This window comes from Conger conger, chromosome 17, assembly GCF_963514075.1.
Source record: "Conger conger chromosome 17, fConCon1.1, whole genome shotgun sequence".
In the NCBI taxonomy this organism is placed as follows: Eukaryota; Metazoa; Chordata; class Actinopteri; order Anguilliformes; family Congridae; genus Conger; species Conger conger.
In genome coordinates, this window is record NC_083776.1 from 25,320,176 (window position 1) to 25,342,156 (window position 21,981).

General features: G+C 45.1%; 1 protein-coding gene across 2 annotated transcripts in view; it reads left to right on the forward strand.

Annotated features, from left to right (window-relative positions):
- The window catches only part of LOC133116243 (hyccin 2-like), a 47,987-nt gene that overhangs the window by 14,821 nt on the left and 11,185 nt on the right, over positions 1-21,981 (forward strand). For both annotated transcript variants that reach the window (XM_061225622.1, XM_061225623.1), the window contains exons 2-11: positions 6,092-6,176; positions 10,515-10,592; positions 10,958-11,059; positions 13,373-13,552; positions 14,024-14,104; positions 15,638-15,753; positions 16,356-16,451; positions 16,663-16,779; positions 20,625-20,712; positions 21,008-21,164. In XM_061225622.1, the coding sequence (XP_061081606.1) occupies positions 10,542-10,592; positions 10,958-11,059; positions 13,373-13,552; positions 14,024-14,104; positions 15,638-15,753; positions 16,356-16,451; positions 16,663-16,779; positions 20,625-20,712; positions 21,008-21,164 (988 nt within the window). In that variant the 5' untranslated portion in view covers positions 6,092-6,176; positions 10,515-10,541. The remainder of the gene's footprint in view (positions 1-6,091; positions 6,177-10,514; positions 10,593-10,957; positions 11,060-13,372; positions 13,553-14,023; positions 14,105-15,637; positions 15,754-16,355; positions 16,452-16,662; positions 16,780-20,624; positions 20,713-21,007; positions 21,165-21,981) is intronic.

The following is a 21,981-nucleotide window of genomic DNA, read 5'->3' on the forward strand; positions in this document are numbered from 1 at the left end:
CCCTACTCAACACCGTAAACCATCGCGTGTGCTGTACCAGGCAACCCGAGAGACGGACAAGAGCAGGGCCCTCGAGTATCGGCTAACATTCTTCGACATTCTTTGAGGAGAGGACACACACACACCTTTGTTGACAGATCTGGTAATGTGTGCTGAAGCTGCTGGTAGATCAGTGAGCTCTCTAGTGAAGAGTTATTTCTCTGTTTTGAAAGTTGGTTAATTAATGACCGGTGTTTAACTTTGCTTCAACTTGTGACACAGTAATGAAATGCAGTGCCACTTCTTCAGTAGCGGGTAAGGACGTATCTCCCTGAGATTAGCAAAGGAATGAAGAATGGCAAGTAGATGTGCAAATATGTCAGTTACTGGGGAAATTTGAATCTTTCAAACTAACTGAATGCAGCTGTGGTAAACTGGTTCCAGGTCTGATTTGCTATGTATTAAAAGTACACGACGGCAACATGGTTCAGCGCGTAATGTCTTTGTGGACTGATCCACAAAGGGCAACCGCTGGATCATAATAACTGCAGTTTTGCGCCGTGCTACCGACTATCAGAGATTCTGAATCTGAAGACCAAATGAATCCTCTGAGAGGGAATGGTTTTAGAAGGATGAAAGCTAGCATAGAACAATGGTCTTTTTTGTCCTTGGCAGTAGTAAAGAGAGGAACAGACAGTGAGGGGGTGGTTTAGGCCTGCACTCGGAGTGGGTGTTGCAGATAAAAACCCACAAGGTACCAGGGCTGACTCACCCATCCGAGAGGCCTCCCAGGAATGTGCGGACCTGCGGCCCTGTGTTTGGCAGCTTGAGCAACACTACTGAAATGCATACACACACACACACACACACACACACATACACACACACACACAACTTTAGTGTGTGGGAGGCTGTGGGGTGGAGTGTTGGTATAAGATCTGGAGGAAGAGAATGTTTGCTCATGAATACTTTGGACTGGACTGGGCCTGGAAAGCTCTCCTACTCTGACGACTGAATAGGCTCAGAAGTCATGGGCTTGTGCTAACCTAATCCTGAAATGCCATGATAAAACAACAGAAGAACTTAGTGTGCTGCAAGAGTGCGAGCCTGAAAGAGTGGTTATTATCATTCGAGCATGAATTGATTTGAATAGTTTGAGTTTTGTACCCTGCTCCCAGGTAGCTAGGAAATGTACTGACAGGGATGTGGGGTTCATTTATTTTCTCATCTCAAGTTGACGAAGGAAGCAGGTGGATTGAAAGTTTCATTGTAGGAATCTTGTCTGCAGGAACATATTTCGTAGTCCCAAAGCAAACTGTGTGATATCCAAGAAGACCCATTGGTTGCGGTCTTGCTTTAACCCTGCCGACCAACTTTTAAAATTTGTGTTAATGGCACAGTCTCAGGTTTTGTCCTCGTTATTGACATACAATCATTTAGAAATAATAGTCTGTAAAGTCTAGTCATGAGAGGGCACTCATTGTGCAGACGTTCAGGAGAGCAGAGTTCATGTACATACTGACGAAGAGACAACAATCCGTCGTCTGTGTGTGTGCCCGGAAGGCAGAGAAAGGCTGGCTCTGTTTCCACCTTCGTAATCGCCGTTTTCGCGGTCCCACTCCATACGCAGTGTGAAAAGCGCTCGATGAAGGAAACCGTTCATCTCCATCGGGGCTTAGAGCCACTGCTGAAACGGTCTTCATGGCTGACGGGGCTCCTTGCTCATTCAAACGTCATGTCTGTTAGGTAGCAGATGGGGTGAGGTGGATCCACAGGTCGATTATTAATGTTTCTTTTTAGTATATATATATACATGTATAAAAAAAATGTTTTGAGCAAGAGAACATCAGCGCATCTTTTGCAGAAGTATTTTTTCGAAAAACAAATATATCGATCATTTAAGTTTTTATATATAAATATAAACAATATATTGGGAATTCATAACTTTTACTTCTAGCTCCAAGAAGGAACATTTAACTGGTTGGAATGTCCTTAAAAACGGTGGACCTCGATCGATTTCTCGGTCTGGAAAAAGTAAAAGGGGGGAAAAAAGAGGAGAAAAATGAGAGATTGGAATGACCCCTTACGTCCTTTGGACTAAGGTCTCTGGAACCACCGATGTAATCATTTGCAAACATTTTTTGCATTGCTCGCTGGCAATTCACGTACACACACACACACACACCCCTCTCTGTTCTTACAGTGTCTGTTTGGTCTGGAGATCGCAGTCCTGGTAGTCATGGATGGGTACTCTTGTATCCATGGTCAGGGTATAACTATAAACCTGGATTGGCTCACAATGTTTCCACATAGTTGGATAAGGCTATCTGCTAAGCTAACTTTGGTTATCCAGTCTCGCCACTCCCTGGTTGCGATTTTATGGCTTGCTCACGTAAATGAGAAGCTTTGAATGTAAGCGTGGGAAGGGTGTGCTTACAGAACAAGTGATTACCCGCAGAGGAAGCAGTACTCCCTGAGTGTTTGCATATTGCTTTCTTAACAATTACCACAAACTGTGCTGAGTGCAGTCAGTGAGCAGTGCAGAAGTAGCTATTTTAAAGGGGTTTGAGGTGAATCGAATTTCAGCTCCTGTTTCATAATTTCATGCTTCATCCATTTCCTTCATGGTTTTTGTCCATTTAGACTTTTTTAATGAGTAGCTCATGGCATGGTTGCAAATATGTGGTATTTTCTGGTAAAGAAAATGTATTGCTCTTTCATGGTACTATTATTAATCTATTTCTGTAAATGGGCAGTGGATTGACATTATTATGAAATGCCGTTTCGAAGATCAGCGTGGCAATGCTCATTACATCCAGTCAAGCATTTTGGTGCGCTTATATAATTCAGTTTTTATTTTCAATAGGAATAACCTGAAGGTCAAATGTTTCTCCCTGGAAAGTAAAACGAGTGTATTTATTTTTCTTTCGAGAAAAGTTTGTAGCTGCTTCATCCTGCTTGGGTGCAGTGAAGCATGTGTCTTATGTAACGGATACCAAAACAGTGGATGTAAAATGCCATTAAACCTGTTAATAAAACCTGCTTTACTGTTGACCATCTATAAAACTTGCTACTGAAGATCCAGGCTGAATGATGGCAAAGCATATGACAGAATGAGTGGAGCCCATGGGTGGTTTTTAATCTCTTGTGCTGTCATGGAGTTTCACTTTGCAAGGTGGGTGGCAATTGACGGAATGGATAGGCTAGTATGCGGTGACGCATTGGTTTCATTGCGGTTTTTAAATGTGTTGTTGTATAAATAGGTCTGCTTCTGAAGTATGAATTCGTCCCATTCGGGTGATGCATTTGACTTTTTGGAACAACGCACACCTGTGTAATTTTCACCTCACCAGCGTTTTACTTTCAGCGTTTCTCTCCCACCTGTGTTTATTTTTAATCGTACCTGTGCATAGTCTTTCTACGAGCAGCATTTTTCATCAACGTTGGAGCACGTGCGTCCGTGTAAAAGAGTCCTCACTATGACCGCTTGCAGTACTCTGTTTGATGAAGTGATTGCTTTCAGGAGCAGCTGCTGGGTGCAGGTCTGTCACGGAGGCTCCTGGTCCCAGTGATTGACAGGGTAGTTGTGGATTTGACATCCCACCTCCTGCTTTGTTCCGCGAGTATCGATTGAGCTGTCGACAATCTTAAAATGCTTAAGTATGGTTTATTGCAGTAGTCACTGTTAATCGAATGTGAAATATTGCTTGGGGCAACCTCTTGTTTAAGTAATAAACCTGTCTTGTCTCTAGTTTGTGTTTCAGCCAAGTTTGCATAGCAGGGGACCTACTGGTTATATCCCTGTCTTTCCCTGCTAATACCTGAACCTCCAGTAGCAGGGGACCTGCTGGTTATATCCCTGTCTTTCCCTGCTAATACCTGAACCTCCAGTAACAGGGGACCTGCTGGTTATATCTCTGTCTTTCCATGCTAATACCTGAACCTCCAGTAGGGGACCTGCAGTTTATATCCCGTAATTGACCAATGAATTTTGACAGCAGCTCCTGAACTAAGTGAATCTTGCGTAATTGCAGGGGAACTTTCTGAGGGATACTGTTCTTGATGGTAATGGGACCGCTTCGGTCTGCCTGTGGTTTTCCTCTGGATCCTTTAACGTCTCAGTTCCACTCTCATCTCTTTCACCGTGACTGTCGCATGTTCTGACCACAAAAAGCTCCTTCCAGGACTGAGGGCAGTATCTTGTACCTTTTAGTTTTTATTCTGTGAGCATCAGTGAATCCCTTCCCCTGGTGTTGTGGAGGTGTGAGATGAGCAGTGGAGGCCAGTTCACCAACAATCGGAGCTATACTCCACTCCTTAAGTTAAAATCCAATTCATACTAAAACTTGTTTTCACTGAATCCTGTTTCATTATATCCCCTGATACTCGGCTGTTTGTCTGGTCATGTTGTTGTGTGAGCTACCGGAGTGTTTCCTCCCTGCATCGTTAGCTGAATTAAACCGGGGGAAATCTGGCCCAGTTGCGCAGATGCTGCGGTTCACAGTTGTGGGATAATCCCAAAGCCTGGTCTTTAAGCAAATTAAATGTTACTGATAGCCTGCCGGTGTTTAATAGGATTGTCCAGATGCAATCTGTTTCGAGCCGCCATGGATTTGCTTTGTGTCCCTTGTTGCTATAGGTAACATGTTTTGCTTTGGAAATCAGCGTGTATCCACCTCCTTTCTGTGAGACCTACAGTTTGCACTTTTCTCCTAATGCTTCGCTTGGATAATGAGCAATAGTATACAGAGTTTCAATGATTGCTTGTCTGGAGTGCAATTTGGGCAGCCACACGTTCCTTTTATCTCTTTACGTGTTGAATCAGGCTTGTTTAGCTAAACCTTTATTTGTCTCAAACTAAGTTGCAGTTGCATCGTTTGTGGTAAACTATCATATCTTGGTATAGCCAGCTAGTTCCATAGCCAAATAAGTTGCTTGCCCATAATATAGTTGGTTAGCTAAAGTGAAAACTTATAAATAGTGTTGCGTAGCACACCAAAGTCAACATTTCATGGAGTCAGCTGTTCGGCGAACATTTTCTTATGAGAACACTACAAAAAGACGGCGTTTGTCACTGTCAACATTCCAAAACGGCACATGTTGTGGTTTGAGGGTGTTTGTTGCTGCAATTCCTCTCTTGACCGTTAGGAGTACAAAATTACTTATTGTACCTTGAAGACAGCCCAAAACTGAAAGGCATCGTACTACGCACCCGTGAAGAGGCATTTGGCACTGGCTGTGGACAGGAGCATGTTAGGAGGGAGCCATTTTGGCTCTTGTTCTTCCTATGGAATCGCTGAAATGCCTCCACTGCTCTGCAGAAGGGAAGTACTGCAAAGAGCAGGCAGCTTGTTGGTATCTCTGTCTTTATTAGACTCTTAATTTCCTGCGTACCCACCTAATGCACTTTGGGAGAAAACACAATCTGATGTATGAACTGGATGTGTGAGTGCAGCCAGATGCTGTCTCCGGAGATAATTACACAACCCGCCCCTCTCACCCGTTCTCATCCTCTGAAGCCTCACAGGGAAATAAGAGGCTGAGTAGTCTCAAATGGTGCCACATATGGCATGGTTCTGCACAATCTCTAAAGTGAAAAATGCTGCTTTCAGTCGCTATTGGGCAGCTTTGTTCTATTACACATGTTGCAATCTCCTGTCGTGATGGTGATTTAAGTGTCCTTCAGATAATGCACATTCTGCTTGGCATGTGCAGTTTGTTACTATTGTGCAGAAATGATTGAGCTTTTTCTTGTGTGTACTGCTCATCAGAACATCTGTGACTGAAGCCAGTGTCTGAAGCGCACGCACACACACACACACTCACACTCCTGCTTCCCACTCTATTTTGATCTATATAATCTATTTTTCACTAAGATACAGAATTGGTTTTGGCTGAACTGCCAAGGTTCAGACTTGAGTGTTCTGCTACATTTGAGGAATGAAACTGTGCAACACCGCACCACGTTCAATCACACCATATTTTATTAATATCTGCGACGGTGAAATCCGTTACATTTGCAGTAAGAGCAGAAAACAGGATTAGTGCTACAAGCTGAGTCAGATTGGTCATTGTGATGCACTGTGCTCTGATTGGTTCCCTCTCCTTGCAGGTGATTCTGTGGGACTGACAGATGTGTGACGTCACGGGGAGCCAGCAGCCTCGACCCACGGAGATTTGAATTCCGGGAGAGTGAGGTGAGGAACACGGTGTCTGGAACATTCGGGCTTGGGTTAATCAACCCTTCCTCTGAAAAAGTCGCCCGTTCCCTCCGTATCGATCTGGGTCGCAGTTCTGTCGAAAAGCTGGCTGTACAAAACCTGGAAAATAAGCGGAGTCATGTGTCAAATGAAATGGTGGCGTTCGAGTAACGTAGTTCAGTTTAACAGGAAGAGGGAGGAATATTTTGGCAGTTGCGTCTCCATGGTAACGGAGCTCCGTGGTGAGTTACTCCAGACCGATGGACTGAGTGAGGGGGCAGAAATGAACGATTTCAGCCCTGGTAAGCAAAGGGAGGGACAGGGACAGCTGCCTCGGGGACAATGGGAGTGGGCTTGTCAGGACCCTTAGGGTCTTTGTGGAGAGTCCATACGCGTGCAGACTGCAGATATGGGAGGGGGAGATTTACTACACTCCTGCGGTATGCCATATCCTGCTAATGGCGTCGTGTCAAGCTGTCTCCTTGATTACTGTGGGCGGGAGATGGGGAAATCAGCCCGTAAAAATGGAAATTGGAAAAGTGTAATATATTTGAAAAGTAATTCCAAATTTGGCCTCTACCCTGATGATGTGTATGGTTGGGCCTTTCTTAAACCTTGTTTCACAGTGTTTAGTAATATGTGACCACTCCATATTCATCTTCTCTCCTGCCTGGCCTTCACTGGGCATCATTGTCTTTTAAATTGGATTGTATTCCCTTAATACTCAATGTAGAGTTCAGTTCATAAATGAGTGTGTCCTGGCCACCAGAACAAAAGGATTAAATAAACAGTAAAATTAAAAGATGATAAACATTAGTATGAAGGTGTGTGTGACAGGGGCCCGTCTGAAGGTCTGACTGGCAGGGGTCAGTCTGAAGGTGTGTGTGTCAGGGGCCAGTCTGAAGGTGTGTGTGTGTGGCAGGGGCCAATCTGAAGGTGTGTGTGACAGGGGCCAGTCTGAAGGTGTCTCTCACCTTTATCTCAGATTGAATGACAATGACTATGTTGTCGTCCTCATCTGATTCCACACATTCGATTGACTTTCTGCTATGACAGGACATGGACAAACTGTCCATTAATGAAGAGACAGTGGGCTATGTTTGGCGTTGCAGTGCCTGGATTAAATGGAAACCATTCACTCCAAACCTTCAATAGCCATGGGCACATTAATCCTTTAAATCTGTAGTCCTGCTGGGGAAATTGGAGCACAAGGAAGGGTCATGGAAGGAAAGTGTTTTCCCCCCTCGATTGATATGCCCAAAAGACCAGAGCTGAAGCTAGGACAGCACTCTGAAAAATAAAGTACTGAAGAATTAAGCCCTTTTCACTCGTGCTGTACTACATATTTTGAAACATGCTCACTGTTGACCATCACTGTCTAACCCCTATGCAACTCCCTAACAACATGCCTAAAGATGGTAACACATTACTGCCTTATAGACAACTGCCTAACCACTATTTTGAATGAGTAAATGCTACATAATTGACATGATACACATTTGTTGTAAAAGACACTGTACAGCATTGGAGAAAGGTGGAATTCAGGTTCCATCATTTTGAGGAACAGCTAACAGTCATTAACACTTTTGGAGAACCTGACATTTTGCATGTTTCCCCTGGAAAGGTAATCATTCCCCACTGACGAAGAATCAAACAATGCTCCTCTTTCTTCGTTCATGCGCTCTCTGCTGGCGGACTGTTTGCTCAGGGAAGTACGCGAGACCTCGGTGTTTCCCCTTGGTCTCTATTTCTGTAGGCTGTCTGTTGGTAACTTTGGACACACTGCTCTTCCAGCATTGCCTTATCCACACTCTCACTCCGCACAGCCTCCTAGGAGAGCTTCTCTTACATCACCATCCTCATCCAGCGCTCTACCAAGTGTGCTCATCCTCCTGACCGCCTGCTGACTTGTTCAAAAGATCTTATTTCATCCTTTCCCTGGAGTTTGGAATGCAGGGTCATATGTGCATGTGTGCAGACTAGCGCATGTGTCCCACGTCTATTCTGGAGAGTGCAGACTAGTGCATGTGTCCTCCGTCTGTTCTGGAGAGTGCAGATTAGTGCATGTATCCTCCGTCTGTTCTGGAGAGTGCAGATTAGTGCATGTGTCCTCCGTCTGTTCTGGAGAGTGCAGACTAGTACCTGTGTCCTCCGTCTGTTCTGGAGAGTGCAGACCAGTGCACGTCTCCTCAGTCTGTTCTTGGGAATGCAGACCAGTGCATGTGTCGCCCACCAACCTGCTCCTCCACCTTCGCTTTATCAATTTTACATCTCAAATCTTATTCATCTAAAGCCCTGAACAGGGCTGGCACCATTATAGCTCCTCCAGGGTCGTGTTGAAGAGGTACTTTGAGGGTTGGTGCTTCCAGGTTTTGCCATCATGACCAAATCGAGATGAAGCCTTGAGAACCTTACTGATGCTTCCTTACCTGTCGACAATGCAACGCTCCCTAAGCAAGACAGGTTGACCATTGGAACATCGGCATTTTTCTATCAAGTGCTTTGTGCTTTCGGTAAATTAATTATTGATTTGTAGAAGCTGAGTTTGTCTGGAATCATGCCTACTCACACACTGTTTTGCTAAAGATTCAGATTGTAACAAGTGTGTGTGTGTGTGTGTGTGCATTGCATTTGCATGCACAAACATGCTCATTTTTGTGTACATACAGCTGTGTGTCCAAATTAGAAAAGACATCCCTGCTTTAACATTTAAAGTACAAACTTCTCTCTATGTTGCCTCTATTTTCTTCTGATGTATGATTAACTAATTAGCCAAGCAAACGGCATACATTTAAAGATGTAGGCCAACATGTTACAAATGTGCATAATTTGATTGATTAACTCGTCTGTCTAACTCGTCGAATCTCTGGTTGAAATTATCAAAAGTAAACTAAATTCAGTAGAGGTGGTGTTTTTACCCTTACATGGTATGGTGAAAAATCTTTGGTCTAGATTAAGGCCCAGATCTATCCTACTGTTGCACCCTACCCAGTTTAATTAGTGTTTTGTGTTTGTGGCAGCAGTAATTCATAGTGACTAAAAACTAGACTTATTCCGGTTCCCAGGTGGGGCGGTGCTGAACTGCCTCACTAAATATCCAGCATTAAGACATTTGGTGTGTGTGTGTAGGGCTCCCTGGATAAGCCTGTCTGCCAACATGTAATCATGGATGTGGAGCAGCTCGGGTGACTCAGTGAGTCAGTGCCACAGCAGTGACTCAGAACACTGATGCCAATTTGCTCGCCTCGTGAGTCACGAATCCTTGTGTCTTGTGCGACCTGCCCATATGGGCACAGTTAACTGGCCTCAGTATTCTTGGTCTCCTCTGGTAAAAGGAATGGAACTAAATGACCGCATTGACCCTTCTGAAATATGATTTGACGTCATTGCAATTCTGAAGCGCTTTGTCCCGTTTTAGTGATCTTAGTGACTTTGTCTATCTGGGCTAACTTCAGTGTCCTTTGGTGCTTTTCGTTCTTCCTGAATTTGCCAAATTGGCCAAGATGTGTCAAATAGCAGCTGTAACTGGACCAGGGCTAATTTTCTGGCGGACACCCGACAGCTCATTAATTATAAGACTGCCCTCTTGCTAGAAAGCTGAAACCAGTGTACAAAAAGTATAGTGTTTGCTGCTGCTGTAGTTTATTGTAAAGTTAGGTTTTTGGTGTTTAATGTTCTGAATGTTTACTGAGGCCATTGAGATCAAATACTTTGCCAGTGGGTGAGATTGCAGTGTTGCAAACATGAGTTTAGAATGCACGCTTGCAGCAGGGATCATCAAATCGCTCTCCTCGAAGGCTGGCTTTCCACCCTTCTTTTACCTGGGAGTCAGGTGTGAAGGCAGTCATTTTTTAGCTGATTGCAGAGGAGAAAAGAAAACCAGGGCTGGATTTGAGGGCCAGATTTGATCATCCCTGCTGTAGAGTATGTGCTTACCTGCGTCAGCATATTGTGTGTCCACGTGTATGGCTCTGCAGACTAGTGTGTGCACTTGCATGGTTCAGTGCACTTCTTCTCACTGGAATTTACCTTACTCTACCTTCCTGTCATTGTTTCGTTTTGCTCAAGTTCAAACCGATTGATACTGACGGGTTTGATATTTCTAACAGAGCATCTGAAAAAGGATTGTCACAACCATGTCATACTGAGGAGTCGCGTAGGGACCGGGGCACTGCTGAATCAAACCCAGCCCAATTCCAGCTTAACCTCAGTAACTTTGAGTAAAGCACTTCCTGAAAGATTAACCACATGGTCTTATCTCGTTACCTTATTGTTATCTCTCCCTCTCCTCACCTGTCTCTTTCCTCCTTTTCCCGTTCCCCCTTTCTCTCTCAGAGGGAGGTGTCCTGGGGTCAGTGGAAGATGCTGGGTTCAGAGAGAGGAGTGGTGGAGGAATGGCTTTCAGAATTCAAGGTGAGCTAAAATTTAAATGAATAAATACTGCTGCCAAAATATTACCGACATTGAACATAACGCTTCAGAAATTGTAACTTTTTCTAATAATTTTCACTCACTAGTTGTTTCTATCTTGAAGCTTTTTTACGAAATATTTAGGGTATTTTCCCAATATCTTCTGTGCTTCTCACTGCTTGGCTGTGTTTTGCCCACACTAGGACTGCCCCAAACCCAATCTTTCCATTCACGTGCACTGTCCCGATTCTCTCCAAGTTTTGTTTATTTGGAAGGTCTCTGCTGTACCTCTGAGATAGTTATGAATGTCAGAATGGGGACCCCTCCAGTCACGCTTCAAGGGTAACTGTGGTAATGCCCACCCACAGGCTTTACCTGAGACCCAGATATCCAGCTATGCTGCCAGTCTCCACCTGAAGAAGTCCCTGGTGCCGGCGCTCTACAGAGTAGTTCAGGACCCCAGCAATGAGGTGAGCCTTGGAGACCTGCAGTCCTGGCCTGCGTTGTTTCTCTTCATCTGGAGGCTGTATGGTCTGGGAAGAGCTGAGATTATTATTCTATTTTTTTATTGTAATTATGTATTGTAAATGATTGCTTGGTGGTTAATATTTTTTATAGCTGTCTTTTTTATTTTTGCTGAAATATTTTTTAGTTTAAATTCCTTTTAACGCCCACCTGCCTAGCACAATCATACACAAACAAACATACTCACATACATACACACACACACACACATACTGTAGGCGCATGCACACAGACACACACAGACCAACAGACAGGCAACCACACACTTACACACACACACACACACACACATACTCTAGGCGCATGCACACACACAGAACAACAGACAGGCAACCACACACGCACGCACACATGCACACACACACACTCACTCACTGAGCGTGGGATGATGGACAAGGCTGTGTGCACTAGCGATGTGTGCTATCACACTCTCCCAGTGAGATGGATGTCCTGCTCTGAGCCTCCTTTGTCTTCCATGTAACACAGTGCGCACAGGCCCACTGCAGCGCTAATATTCCTTTAAACACACAGCCCATCAGCTAGAAAAAAAGGGCTTTTATTTTACCATAAAACACCTTCATTCTGTTTGAAACGTCTGCGATGTCAGCGTGTCGGAGCTGAAAGTGAACTCCGCCCTGTGTCGGCTCATTGTCATGGCAACCCAGGAGGCAGTCCGCTCTCGTGACCTCCTGGTGTGTGCTTCAGCTTAACTGACATTGATAGGAACCAGAGAATACACATACAGCTGTAATGGCCAGCGGTCACAAGCCATTTGAAGTTTTACTCATAATCATCATTTATCATAGGCTCTATAATTGGTATTGGTTTAAAGTCCTCAGTATCCTTCATGGTACAGTAAAGATGGGGTTGAATTGTGACGTGTGTGTGTGTCTGTGTGTGTGTCTGTGTGTGTCTGTGTGTGTCTGTGTGTGTCTGTGTGTGTGTGTGTGTGTCTTTAATAATAATCTTTACATTATTCTGGCACATATAATATACTTTAGATTATACATTTTGGCATTTGGCTGACTCTCATCCGGTGACTCACGTTTAAGGCCTATATTTTTTAATAGAGCTGGATATGTTCTGAAGCAATTCAGGTTAAGAACCTCGCTCAAGGGTACACCGATAGGGCCCTCCTGGGAATCAATCTCACCACCATGGAGGTGCAGGCTCAGCACCCCAACCTTTATACTCCAAGCTAAATCTATTCTGGGAAATGTAGTTTTGAGGGTCTGCTCTCACAATTGGTAATTCCCTGAGGGACACCTGAGTACCTGCAAATAATTGGTGAGCTGGTGCGGATGAGGTCAATGAGGGATCTCTGGCACGTCGCCCTGTGATGCATGGGGACCAGGCTGTAGTGTGGAGCTCCCCGCTCTAGAAAGCTGTAAAACCCAGATGCAGTCTTCCCCAATAATCATATTACCCACTTCCACAGGCTGTTAGACAATCACTGTGTGTCTTCAGGAATAATTATATGGCTTTGCTCATTTGCCTGAAAGCTCATTATCCATCTTCATGCCACACCTCTCTCTCTCTCTCTCTCCCTCTCTCTCTCTCTCTCTCTCACTATGTATTCCTCTCTTTTCCTCTGCTTTAGTTTGTCTCTCTCTCCCTCTCTCGTCCTGGTGAGGTTCCAGTAATGCTGTACTTTTTGGAAGCTCTGTAGAGAGGATAGAGCGCTGTCATCCCGCCTATACCCCGCCTGTGCTCTCTGTTCTCATGTTCGTGCAGCGAGGCCGCGCTGGAGGGATATTAAAACAACCGCAGGATGGCTTCTTCCGCTTCACCGCCCTTCCAGGAAATGACACGAAGGAACCACTTTAGTCTCGTTCATTTATCAAGGGCTTGCATTCATCTCCATGTCACCCCAACCTCCAATCCTGCCAATGTGTGCCACCACACATACAGCCTGCAAGGCAATCTCGAAAGCAGGCAGTTTCCCTCTTCCAATTAGGAAAAATCCTATTGTACGGCTGTAAATGTCGTCATTCCGAGTAGAAATTTCATGCACCTCCGAAATAGAACGAGTTTCCAAGGTGACGACAACGCTTCACAGCTGAACAAAGCATCACTGCTGAACATTGTGGGTTTTTTTGGGTGATACGCATTATTCCGGGCATGCGTGAATGTTTTATCCCAGTTCCAACCTTTCGACAAGAGCAGTGAATGCACTATGAATATCGCAGGGCTATGGAGAGACCGTTTAGGTGTTTTTGGGGTTGCCATGTCACCCACGTTTTCTGCGTCCCCTGCAGCTGCTGGAGCCGGTGTGTCACCAGCTGTTTGAGCTCTACCGCAGCGCCCAGGAGAGGCTCCGCCGGTTCACCCTCCAGTTCCTGCCCGAGCTCATCTGGGTGTACCTGCGTGTCACCGCCAGCAGGGACCGCCAGAGCAACGGCTGCATCGAAGCCCTGCTGCTGGGCATCTACAACCTGGTGCGTACAGACCCTACGGTCTATGGTACAGACCCTAAAGTTTATGGTACAGACTCACAGGGGCCAGGGGGGGAGACAGTCTATGGTTCAGACCGTACGGTCTATGGTACACACACATGCGGACCAGGGGGGAGATGGTCTAATGTTCTATGGTACAGACTCACAGGGGCCAGGGGGGAGATGGTCTATGGTACTGACGGTATGGTCTATTGTACAGACTCACAGTGGCTTTAATGATTTAGGTAAGGGGGGGGGTCCTTAGATGGGATTGGGTTTGTGGTGGAGTCCTGAGGCTGTGATTGGAGAAGGACGGTAACGTTGCTCTTGGACCTCATTGGGGATCTGGGCAATGTGGGGTTGTCCTCAGGCACTTGCAGGGCTCTGATTGGGGAAGGGGGTTGTCGGAGATGTAGTCTTGAATCACTGGCATAGGAGATTGTTGCATAACTACACTACCCCTCTGTTTTGCAGGAAATCGTTGACAAAGACGGAAATGGCAAGACGCTGTCCTTCACAATCCCTTCCCTCTCCAAACCTTCGATATATCATGAGGTAAGAGTGGGGCAGAGTTCTGTGTGTGTGACAGACCTGGGTTCAACACATAATTCATTTGGATTCAAAACTGTTTTTGTGCTTGATGCCTGGTGCAACAAAGACCAGAAGGCACAGTTAGCATTTTTTGAGAGTATTTTGTAGCTTCCAATACACCAGACAGGCTCAGTAAAGTGTAGAAGAGTATTTGAATCCAGATCCAGGTCTGATGCATGTGAGGCTGACCTGTGGAGAGCGCTAGGGAAGAAGAGAGGATTGTGGTTCGGTGGGGCTAGTTATGTTCGTCTCTTATTCACATGAGTTCATATTCTTTATAACCATTTCCTGTCAGGGTTGAATATTTCCATCTATCATGACCTGACTTCTACAGATGTGACTCTTGAACAGATAATTGGCACAGGTGCTTTTACTGAAACGGCAGTCTCAAAACTGAAAACGTAGCCTCTTCACATCAGAGCCACATCTGCTCACCCCAAATGGAGCAAATGGCTTTATTTACAGTCAAACCCAGATTGTCTCTCTCCAAGCTGCCTAGAGAGTGTTGTGTGAAAGGGGATTAGTGTGCTGCTTCCAGTGCAACATTTCTATGGCATTATTTACCATAAATCAGAGATTGGAGTTTACAGCAAAAAAAAAAAATCAGTAGAACCCTCTAAAATGTGCCATTTTAGTCTCTTGCTATGTTCCATCACTTAAAATGAAAGTGCACAATAGTACAGCTGGCAGTATGTGCGTGTCAGAGCGCTCCTGCTCTATTTCAGGCTGGGCCGTTTGACAGCCTGCGCGTATGAGCGCTGCGGAAGGAAGGGGGTAATTTATGGGAGTCATTACAGGCCTGAGAGCCTTCTCCATCTGAAGGTTTTCAGGTGGGGGGGTGGTTATAATCCCAGCCTATGGCACCATCTAGTCCAGCAGCCGTATCGTGGAGCAGATTGCATTAGCATACACTCTAGCCTTTCATCCAATATTAACCCCCCCCCACACCCTTAGCAGTGCTACCGTCGTCAGAAAACCGCAATCCTCAAATTCAATTACCCGAGACGGCCTCTCTGCACGCTGTCACCATGACTGAGTGTGTTTTCGTCTCCACGTGGCGTTGCGTACCGGCCGAGCCCCCCACCAAACGCCCCCTCGTTTTCGCACCAGCCACCTCTCTCTCTCTCTCTCTCTCTCTCTCTCCGGCTGCTTGTGCCAACCGTCTGCCGTCGTTCTGTATTCCACCCTTCCACTCTCTTCCCGCTCCCTTCCCTCCGTCTGTGGCGCTTTGCGGCTGCAGGACCCACGGCCGCCAGCGTCAGCGCTAGACTGCGGTTCCCCACCAGGTGTGAGTCAGTGGTCATTTTCAGTTCTCACCCTAGCTCAAACACCAGGAAATGCGCCCCTGAATCACGGGGCTGCTTTGGCTGCGTGCGTGCGTGCGTGCGGGGGTGCTGTGGGTGTGTGAGGGGGGTGTTTTGTGTGTGTGTGTGTGTGTGTGAGGGGGGTGTGTGTTTATTTGAACAAAGCTGGCAGTCACAGTCCTGTCTCTCTCAGCCCTCCAGCCTGGGGTCCATGGCGCTGACGGAGGGGGCGCTCAGCCACCATGACCTCATCAGGGTGGTGTACAGCGGCCTCCACCCTCAGAGAGAGACCTTCACCGCCCAGAACAGGTGCGCTCCTGAACCCGCGTACATCATCTTGCATACCATCCATTTACAGCACCAGTCAGGCCGAGTACCTTGATCCAAGGTACCTTGGCAGAAGTAGTTGCTAAATTACAGACATAAATGTGATAATGTGATTATAAATTTGCTTGTTACCCTAAGCAAAAGCATTTCTTTATTTTTCAACACAATACACACCACATTGTGGCTGAGGGGTAATCCCATATTATTCTGGTGTGTGCCGCACCATTGTTTGGTATGTTTACACATTTCCATATTCTGGTAATGCTGGATAGTCACTTTTTGACATTTTTTATATTCTACTGCCACTGTAACCTGTTTTTATGCCACAGCTGTGTCAAATCTGAGAAATTGTGCCTGGTCCTAGTATGAAACTATGAATGAACAGGATGCTAGGCAATGACAGGGCCAGTACCCATAATCCACAGCTTTTAGTGCCGAGCACAGAGGCAGTGGGCGGCATCTTTTAAAGCCTGACATGTGGCCCCACCAGCATGTATCCCCCAGCCTTACAGGGTCATGGAAGACACCAAAGGCCACTGGAGCCGCTGCAAGGCCATAAAACAATGTTGTTCTTGTGGCTGCAGGTTCGAGGTGCTGTGTTTCCTGATGCTGTGCTATAACTCCGCCGTGGTCTACATGCCCGCCTCCTCCCACCAGGCTGCCTGCAGGATGAGCTCACGGTAAGAACCAGTTTCCCAGCATCCTCCGCTCTCGCCTTCTCGTTTACCCTCGGTCTCCACCCAGAGGCCGGGAGCACTGCTGCCTTCGCCTTGCGTAAAGGTGACATAAAGGAGTCGTGTCACTCTCCTCTACGTCTCTGCGGCCGAGCGCTCGGTCATCCTCAGGGTGCCGGACCTCCCTCACTCTGTCTCTGTTTCTGCCGTCACACAGGCTGTGCGTGTGCGGGTTCCCGCGGCAACAGCAGAAGTTGTGGAGGGATCCGTGTAACAGAGTGGTTCTGGACGCTGAGTTCATGGTGCAGATGCTGACCGCGGTTTACCATGCCATGTGAGTTACGATGTACTGCTGAGGTCTTGCGTCACACAAACAACAACGTTTTCAATGCCCTGCACTTTCAGACTGACTGGTGGCATGATGGTTAAATATTTAGCGTAGTTTTCCTGACCTACAGATACATCATACAGGGGATCAGATTTAATTAAAGAGTAGTACCTTCTTTTATTTGTAATTTATTGAAGTGACACAAATAGTGTTCTATTTACGTGGAACCATTCCTCCTTCACTAAAAATTGTAGCTGTTGGCACAGGTATTGGCATTACTGTTTAGCAGGTAGAGTGCATTTTGGGCCTAATTCCAGACCAGTTTTTTTCTTTTAGGTCACTCACATAGAGACATGGGCGGAAAGGAAATTGGGAATGATGAACTTGAGCGTTATTTTTGTGGCCCAGTGCATCTTTCAGAGTGTGTGGTTTATGTCCTCAGAGGAGGTCCTCTGTGCTAGCTGGGCCAGTGTTCTCCAAGCGCCGGCTGCTGGCTAAATGGCCGACTACTCACTTCTAGCTGGCCAGCTACTCTATTAAGTATAATTATATCTTTAAATGTATATAATGGTATCTGTAATAATGCAATCACTAGCCTACTAATATTGTCCGCTGCCAACTGCATTGTCACACACGCTAGCTTCATGTATCAATGTAATGTTCATTTATGTGCTGTCTTAGGAGAGAGGAAACGGCTCGTCATTTTCTCTGCCAACGCGATGTAACTTACTCACCTATTCACAATCAGCTGTGAGTTTGTTATATTTTCTGTAGGCCATTTCACATATTAGCTAGCTAGTTAACATATTAAGTTATATCCGGTTTGCGAACTGCCCTCAACAGTAAAATAGGTGTAACGTTAGAAGACTGAAGTAAACCATATTATATAGGCTACACAATCCCTAAGCTAGTAGGCCTACTATCCTATATCGTGATCCATTTCCATAGACTAATGGCTAGCTCACTTTACAATTGGCTACTCTGACACATTCTTGAACAGTTTGCTGACTTTGGGTAATGTGATCTTAATTAACATTGATATTAATAAGAATATAGCCTACCGGGCACCATTTGCAACAAAACGTCAATTTCATAATTTCCCATACAGGCTTACAGTCGACAGCGACTTCCTAAAAAGGAAGGCAAATCCCAGAACCGGACAGCAGACAATAAAGGGCTTCGTAAAGAAAACCGTTATAGACTTACCTTACGATAAGTGTAAGATATAGATATCTTAGATCAATGAATTAATTCTTAAGATCCGATTTTGTGCACTCAGAAATCTGTCGATAACGTATGAGACTTCAGGGGCTGAGGAACATTGTAAAATGGAGGTGTTAACGTTAATAGAAACGTATCTAACGTTACCAATTTAATAAATTACAAACTCAACGGCTTGACGAAAGTAAAAGCAAACGCGATCGACGTTGTAAAGCCACTTCTCTTTTTAGGCTGCAAGCGAACAGGAGAAACCAACGGATTCGGCGTTGAACAAAATAACGTTATTGCATCCATATCGATAGCATTTTCAGTAATTTAGCGAACCCATGCGTCATTTGGTGTTGCAGCAGAAAATGTCTTATACAATTTATGTAGCCTATAGAATATGTTTTACATTATGTAATATGAAGTGTGCATATTATTTAGGCCTTAATAGCCTTAAATTGATTAATCAGTGACTATGAATTGGCAAACATGCTCTAAATTTGATTGGTGCTTAATTCTGGAGTTTACCATTTGGGTACTTTATTATTAAGAAAGACCTGAGTGATTCCATTTGTGTCCTAAATTAATATGAAGAATTTGAATGATGAAATAGCATATTGGAATGTTTTTTTGTAGAGGGGGATCAATCAGGCCCTAGTCAGCCTCACAGACAAGCCCACGGAGAGCCCCAATACCAGCCTCACAGAGAGCCTCCATGCACTGCAGAGATAGAGGAGGAAGAAGCCCATGCCCTAATAAACAAATCGGTTCAAATTGACACCTCAGTTCCCAGTCTCTGAGAGGAGCTTAGCAGAGCATTGGTGTCTCTTGACATGGACTTGGAAGAGCGTTTTACATTTATGATTGACTTCTGGCCGCCATTTCATGTCATCTAGAGCCTTCATTTATCGATAATTATGGTGGCCAACACACTCCTTAAGAGACACTAATTGGTAGGATTAATTATTGTGACTAATATAAAATTACATTTTAGATTTTTATTCAATATATAGTGGTGTCGTGTTCTAGTTTATTCTCCTTCGCTTGTTGCTGGCGTTTACAAATACACCTTTGCCGGTCTCTCAATGCTTAAGAATAAATCAATTTAAAATGCGTTCAACATATTAAAATGCACCAGAAGCCTCCAAATTGCTTCAGAAAAAAAAGACCAGGGGACATCATCTGACCCCCCCTGGTCGGCTACCTTTTCTGTTTGGCACTACTACTTACATTTTTGGGGAACACTCTGGCCAGGTCGCTCTCTAATCAACGTCCAGGAAGCCCATTCCTGGAGAGCTGTGCTCCTGCAGGTTTTCATTTCAATCCTAAATTTGGCACACTGGACTCTTAATTGACACTTCAGTGGAGCTGTTCTGTCAGGGTTGGAGTGAAAACCTGCAGGATGGTACATCTCCAGGGACAGGTTTGGGAACCATTGTCCTAAAGTCACAAACTAGAAACAGGCTGTGTACACAGAATGTATACACAGTCTTTATTTACACAAGCACATTTTATATATGCACGCACACACAAGAGACCCACAAAAGCTTTTCATCACCCGCTTTATTTACCGGCTCACAGGCGTGTACACGCAAAGGCATGTACACAGTATTATGTGTTTGCACACATCCGTGTCGGGGTCAGTCCAGTAAATTCCGCAAACCAATTGAATTTACAGTTCAATTCAGAATTCAGTGGCACTTCAGTGTAGCCTTGCGGCTGCTTCAGCGCTTTCAATCGGGAATCATAGAAAGCGCTGAAAGCCTCTGTCCCTGTAAACAGAGGTAAACGGAGGAAAGGTTTTCAGTCTGCCGTTTCTCTTCATTGCGGCGGATGTCTCGGTGAATGAAAGTGCGCAGTTTCTGCAGCTTTGCGATTACGCAGGTCCTTGTTTGTATAAAAGCCGAGAGGGGCCTTCTGAGTGTGCTTCTGACTCACTCTCTCCTCTCTGGGTTGATGAATGCACTCCTCCTGTTTACCAATGAAAACCTGCCTTTATATCGGTCTGCAGTGAAGAAATAAAAAATATATATATATGAATTTGTTATTTGAATGAGGGTTGACTGATGAACCCACTCCTAGTATTATTATTTTTTGTCTTTTTTTTTTTTTGGCTAGTGTCTTTATTGTCTTAAGGTCTGTTTATACAGTACATGAGGATATTTGTTGAGGCAATTCCATTAAGTATCTTTCTCAAGGGCGAAATCGCAGTGCCCTACCTGAGAATGTATTCATTTTACAAGCCCAGTTGTTTAATCACCACAGTGAAATTCTAAACTGGTTTAGGTTTCGATACTGTCGAACAGTCCTTTGTAACACGTTGTGAGTGTGTGAGTGCGTTTCTTTGGAGCGGTGGAACTAAACATCCATATGGAGATAAAGGGGGAGGTAACCATCAGCTGGTTCATTTGCCCTTTTTTTGGTTTAATTAAATTGCCATGGGCTGAAGTTGGATGAGAGTTTTCAAAATGACTCACTGGGCAGAGGAGGGGGATGGAATTAAAATGTGGTTTAATATTGCAGGTAGGTGCCGTAATGGTTTTCCTGTCCCTGAAAGAAAATGTTAAGGGTGCCTGTTAAGTAGAGCTGATATGGAGTCGGTGCATGGTAATGCGGCCTCCTGATGATGTCACCTTCCTCTGCAGATACAATGGAGAGTGGGACCTGGGGAGAGAGGCCCTGGAGGACATCCTGTACAGAGCTCAGCTGGAGCTGTATTCACAGCCTATTCTGGTAATACTGCTGAAGCAGAGGAAGCTAGCTAACAGTGTTGGGCTGGCACTCAGCAAACGTTCAGCAGACTGCAGATTTTTTGCATACGTAGCATTAGTATATGCACTTTGATGTGTAAGCCTTTTCACATTCCTAGTTGTACCAGTGGTTTCCTTGGTCCAGTTAGGGCTTAATTTTCCAATCGATTGTTTGTGTTATTAGTTTTGTATACGCTAAAGAAATCGGGCCCTCGGTCTTTGTTTTGCTTTGTAATTTTCCCCTGGCTCTGACCTTTGACCCCTCCCGTGCCGCTCAGGTGGCGAACGCCATGAAGAGCTCCTTGCCCTCCAGCGCCCCCGACGGATCCCGCGGGCGTAAGATCCTGCAGGTGGAGGTGACGCCCACCGTGAGCCGGATCTCGCGCTCTGCCATCACCGCCGCCTCCATCCGACGGCACCGCTGGAAGAGAGAGGGTAAGAGGGGTCACCTGACCGAGCGAGCTCTCCCGCAGACACGCGTCACAGAGGGGAATGTGTTCTGCAGCGTTAACTCTTCACTGCGCAGCTCCATCCACATCAGCATCAGCAAACTATTCAGCATTTTCAACCTTGGCTGTATGCGTGTACAATAGATGACAATACAGTTGATTAGTGTTTGCTGTAGATTGTTGACGGTGTAGTTATTTTAGCTTTTTTCAGTTTCAGTGTTTTTTTGTTTTTTTTTGTCCTCGATTGGCTCAGACAATGCTTGTGTATGAAGGACAGTTTGGAAACTTCCAGAAGTTGCAGCCAACCTGCAGGCTTCACAGTGGCTAGTACAGAGGCATCAATATGTTATATCATACATTTACACATTCACAAAAATAAATTAAATGATATCAACAAGCTCCAGAAAGTGAACTTCTATATAAGATATTGGCACATTTTAATTGAAAGCCTAACCGCTTTGGACCAAATCTTCCCTGAGCCTTTGATTAATTTGGAAGGTACTGGATTCTGAATTCTCCTGTTGTGCCAAGGAATAAGGTTTGGGCCGTTTGTGTCTTCATCAACGCTGTTTGATCATCAAACTTCATTTTATTTTATTTTTGTGTCTTGTTTTCATGCTGCTACAGCACTGTTTTTATCAGTGTACCAGTACTCCCTCGTCACCATCTTCAAATGATTAACTCTGTTTTTTTTTTTTTTTTCCTGCCCAAGGATGGGCTCCTTTGGTTGTCTCCAAAGGCACGATTCTTGTAAATGTGTAAATTTGTCACTCGAGAAAACGGGGGCATGTGAGGTGTACAAA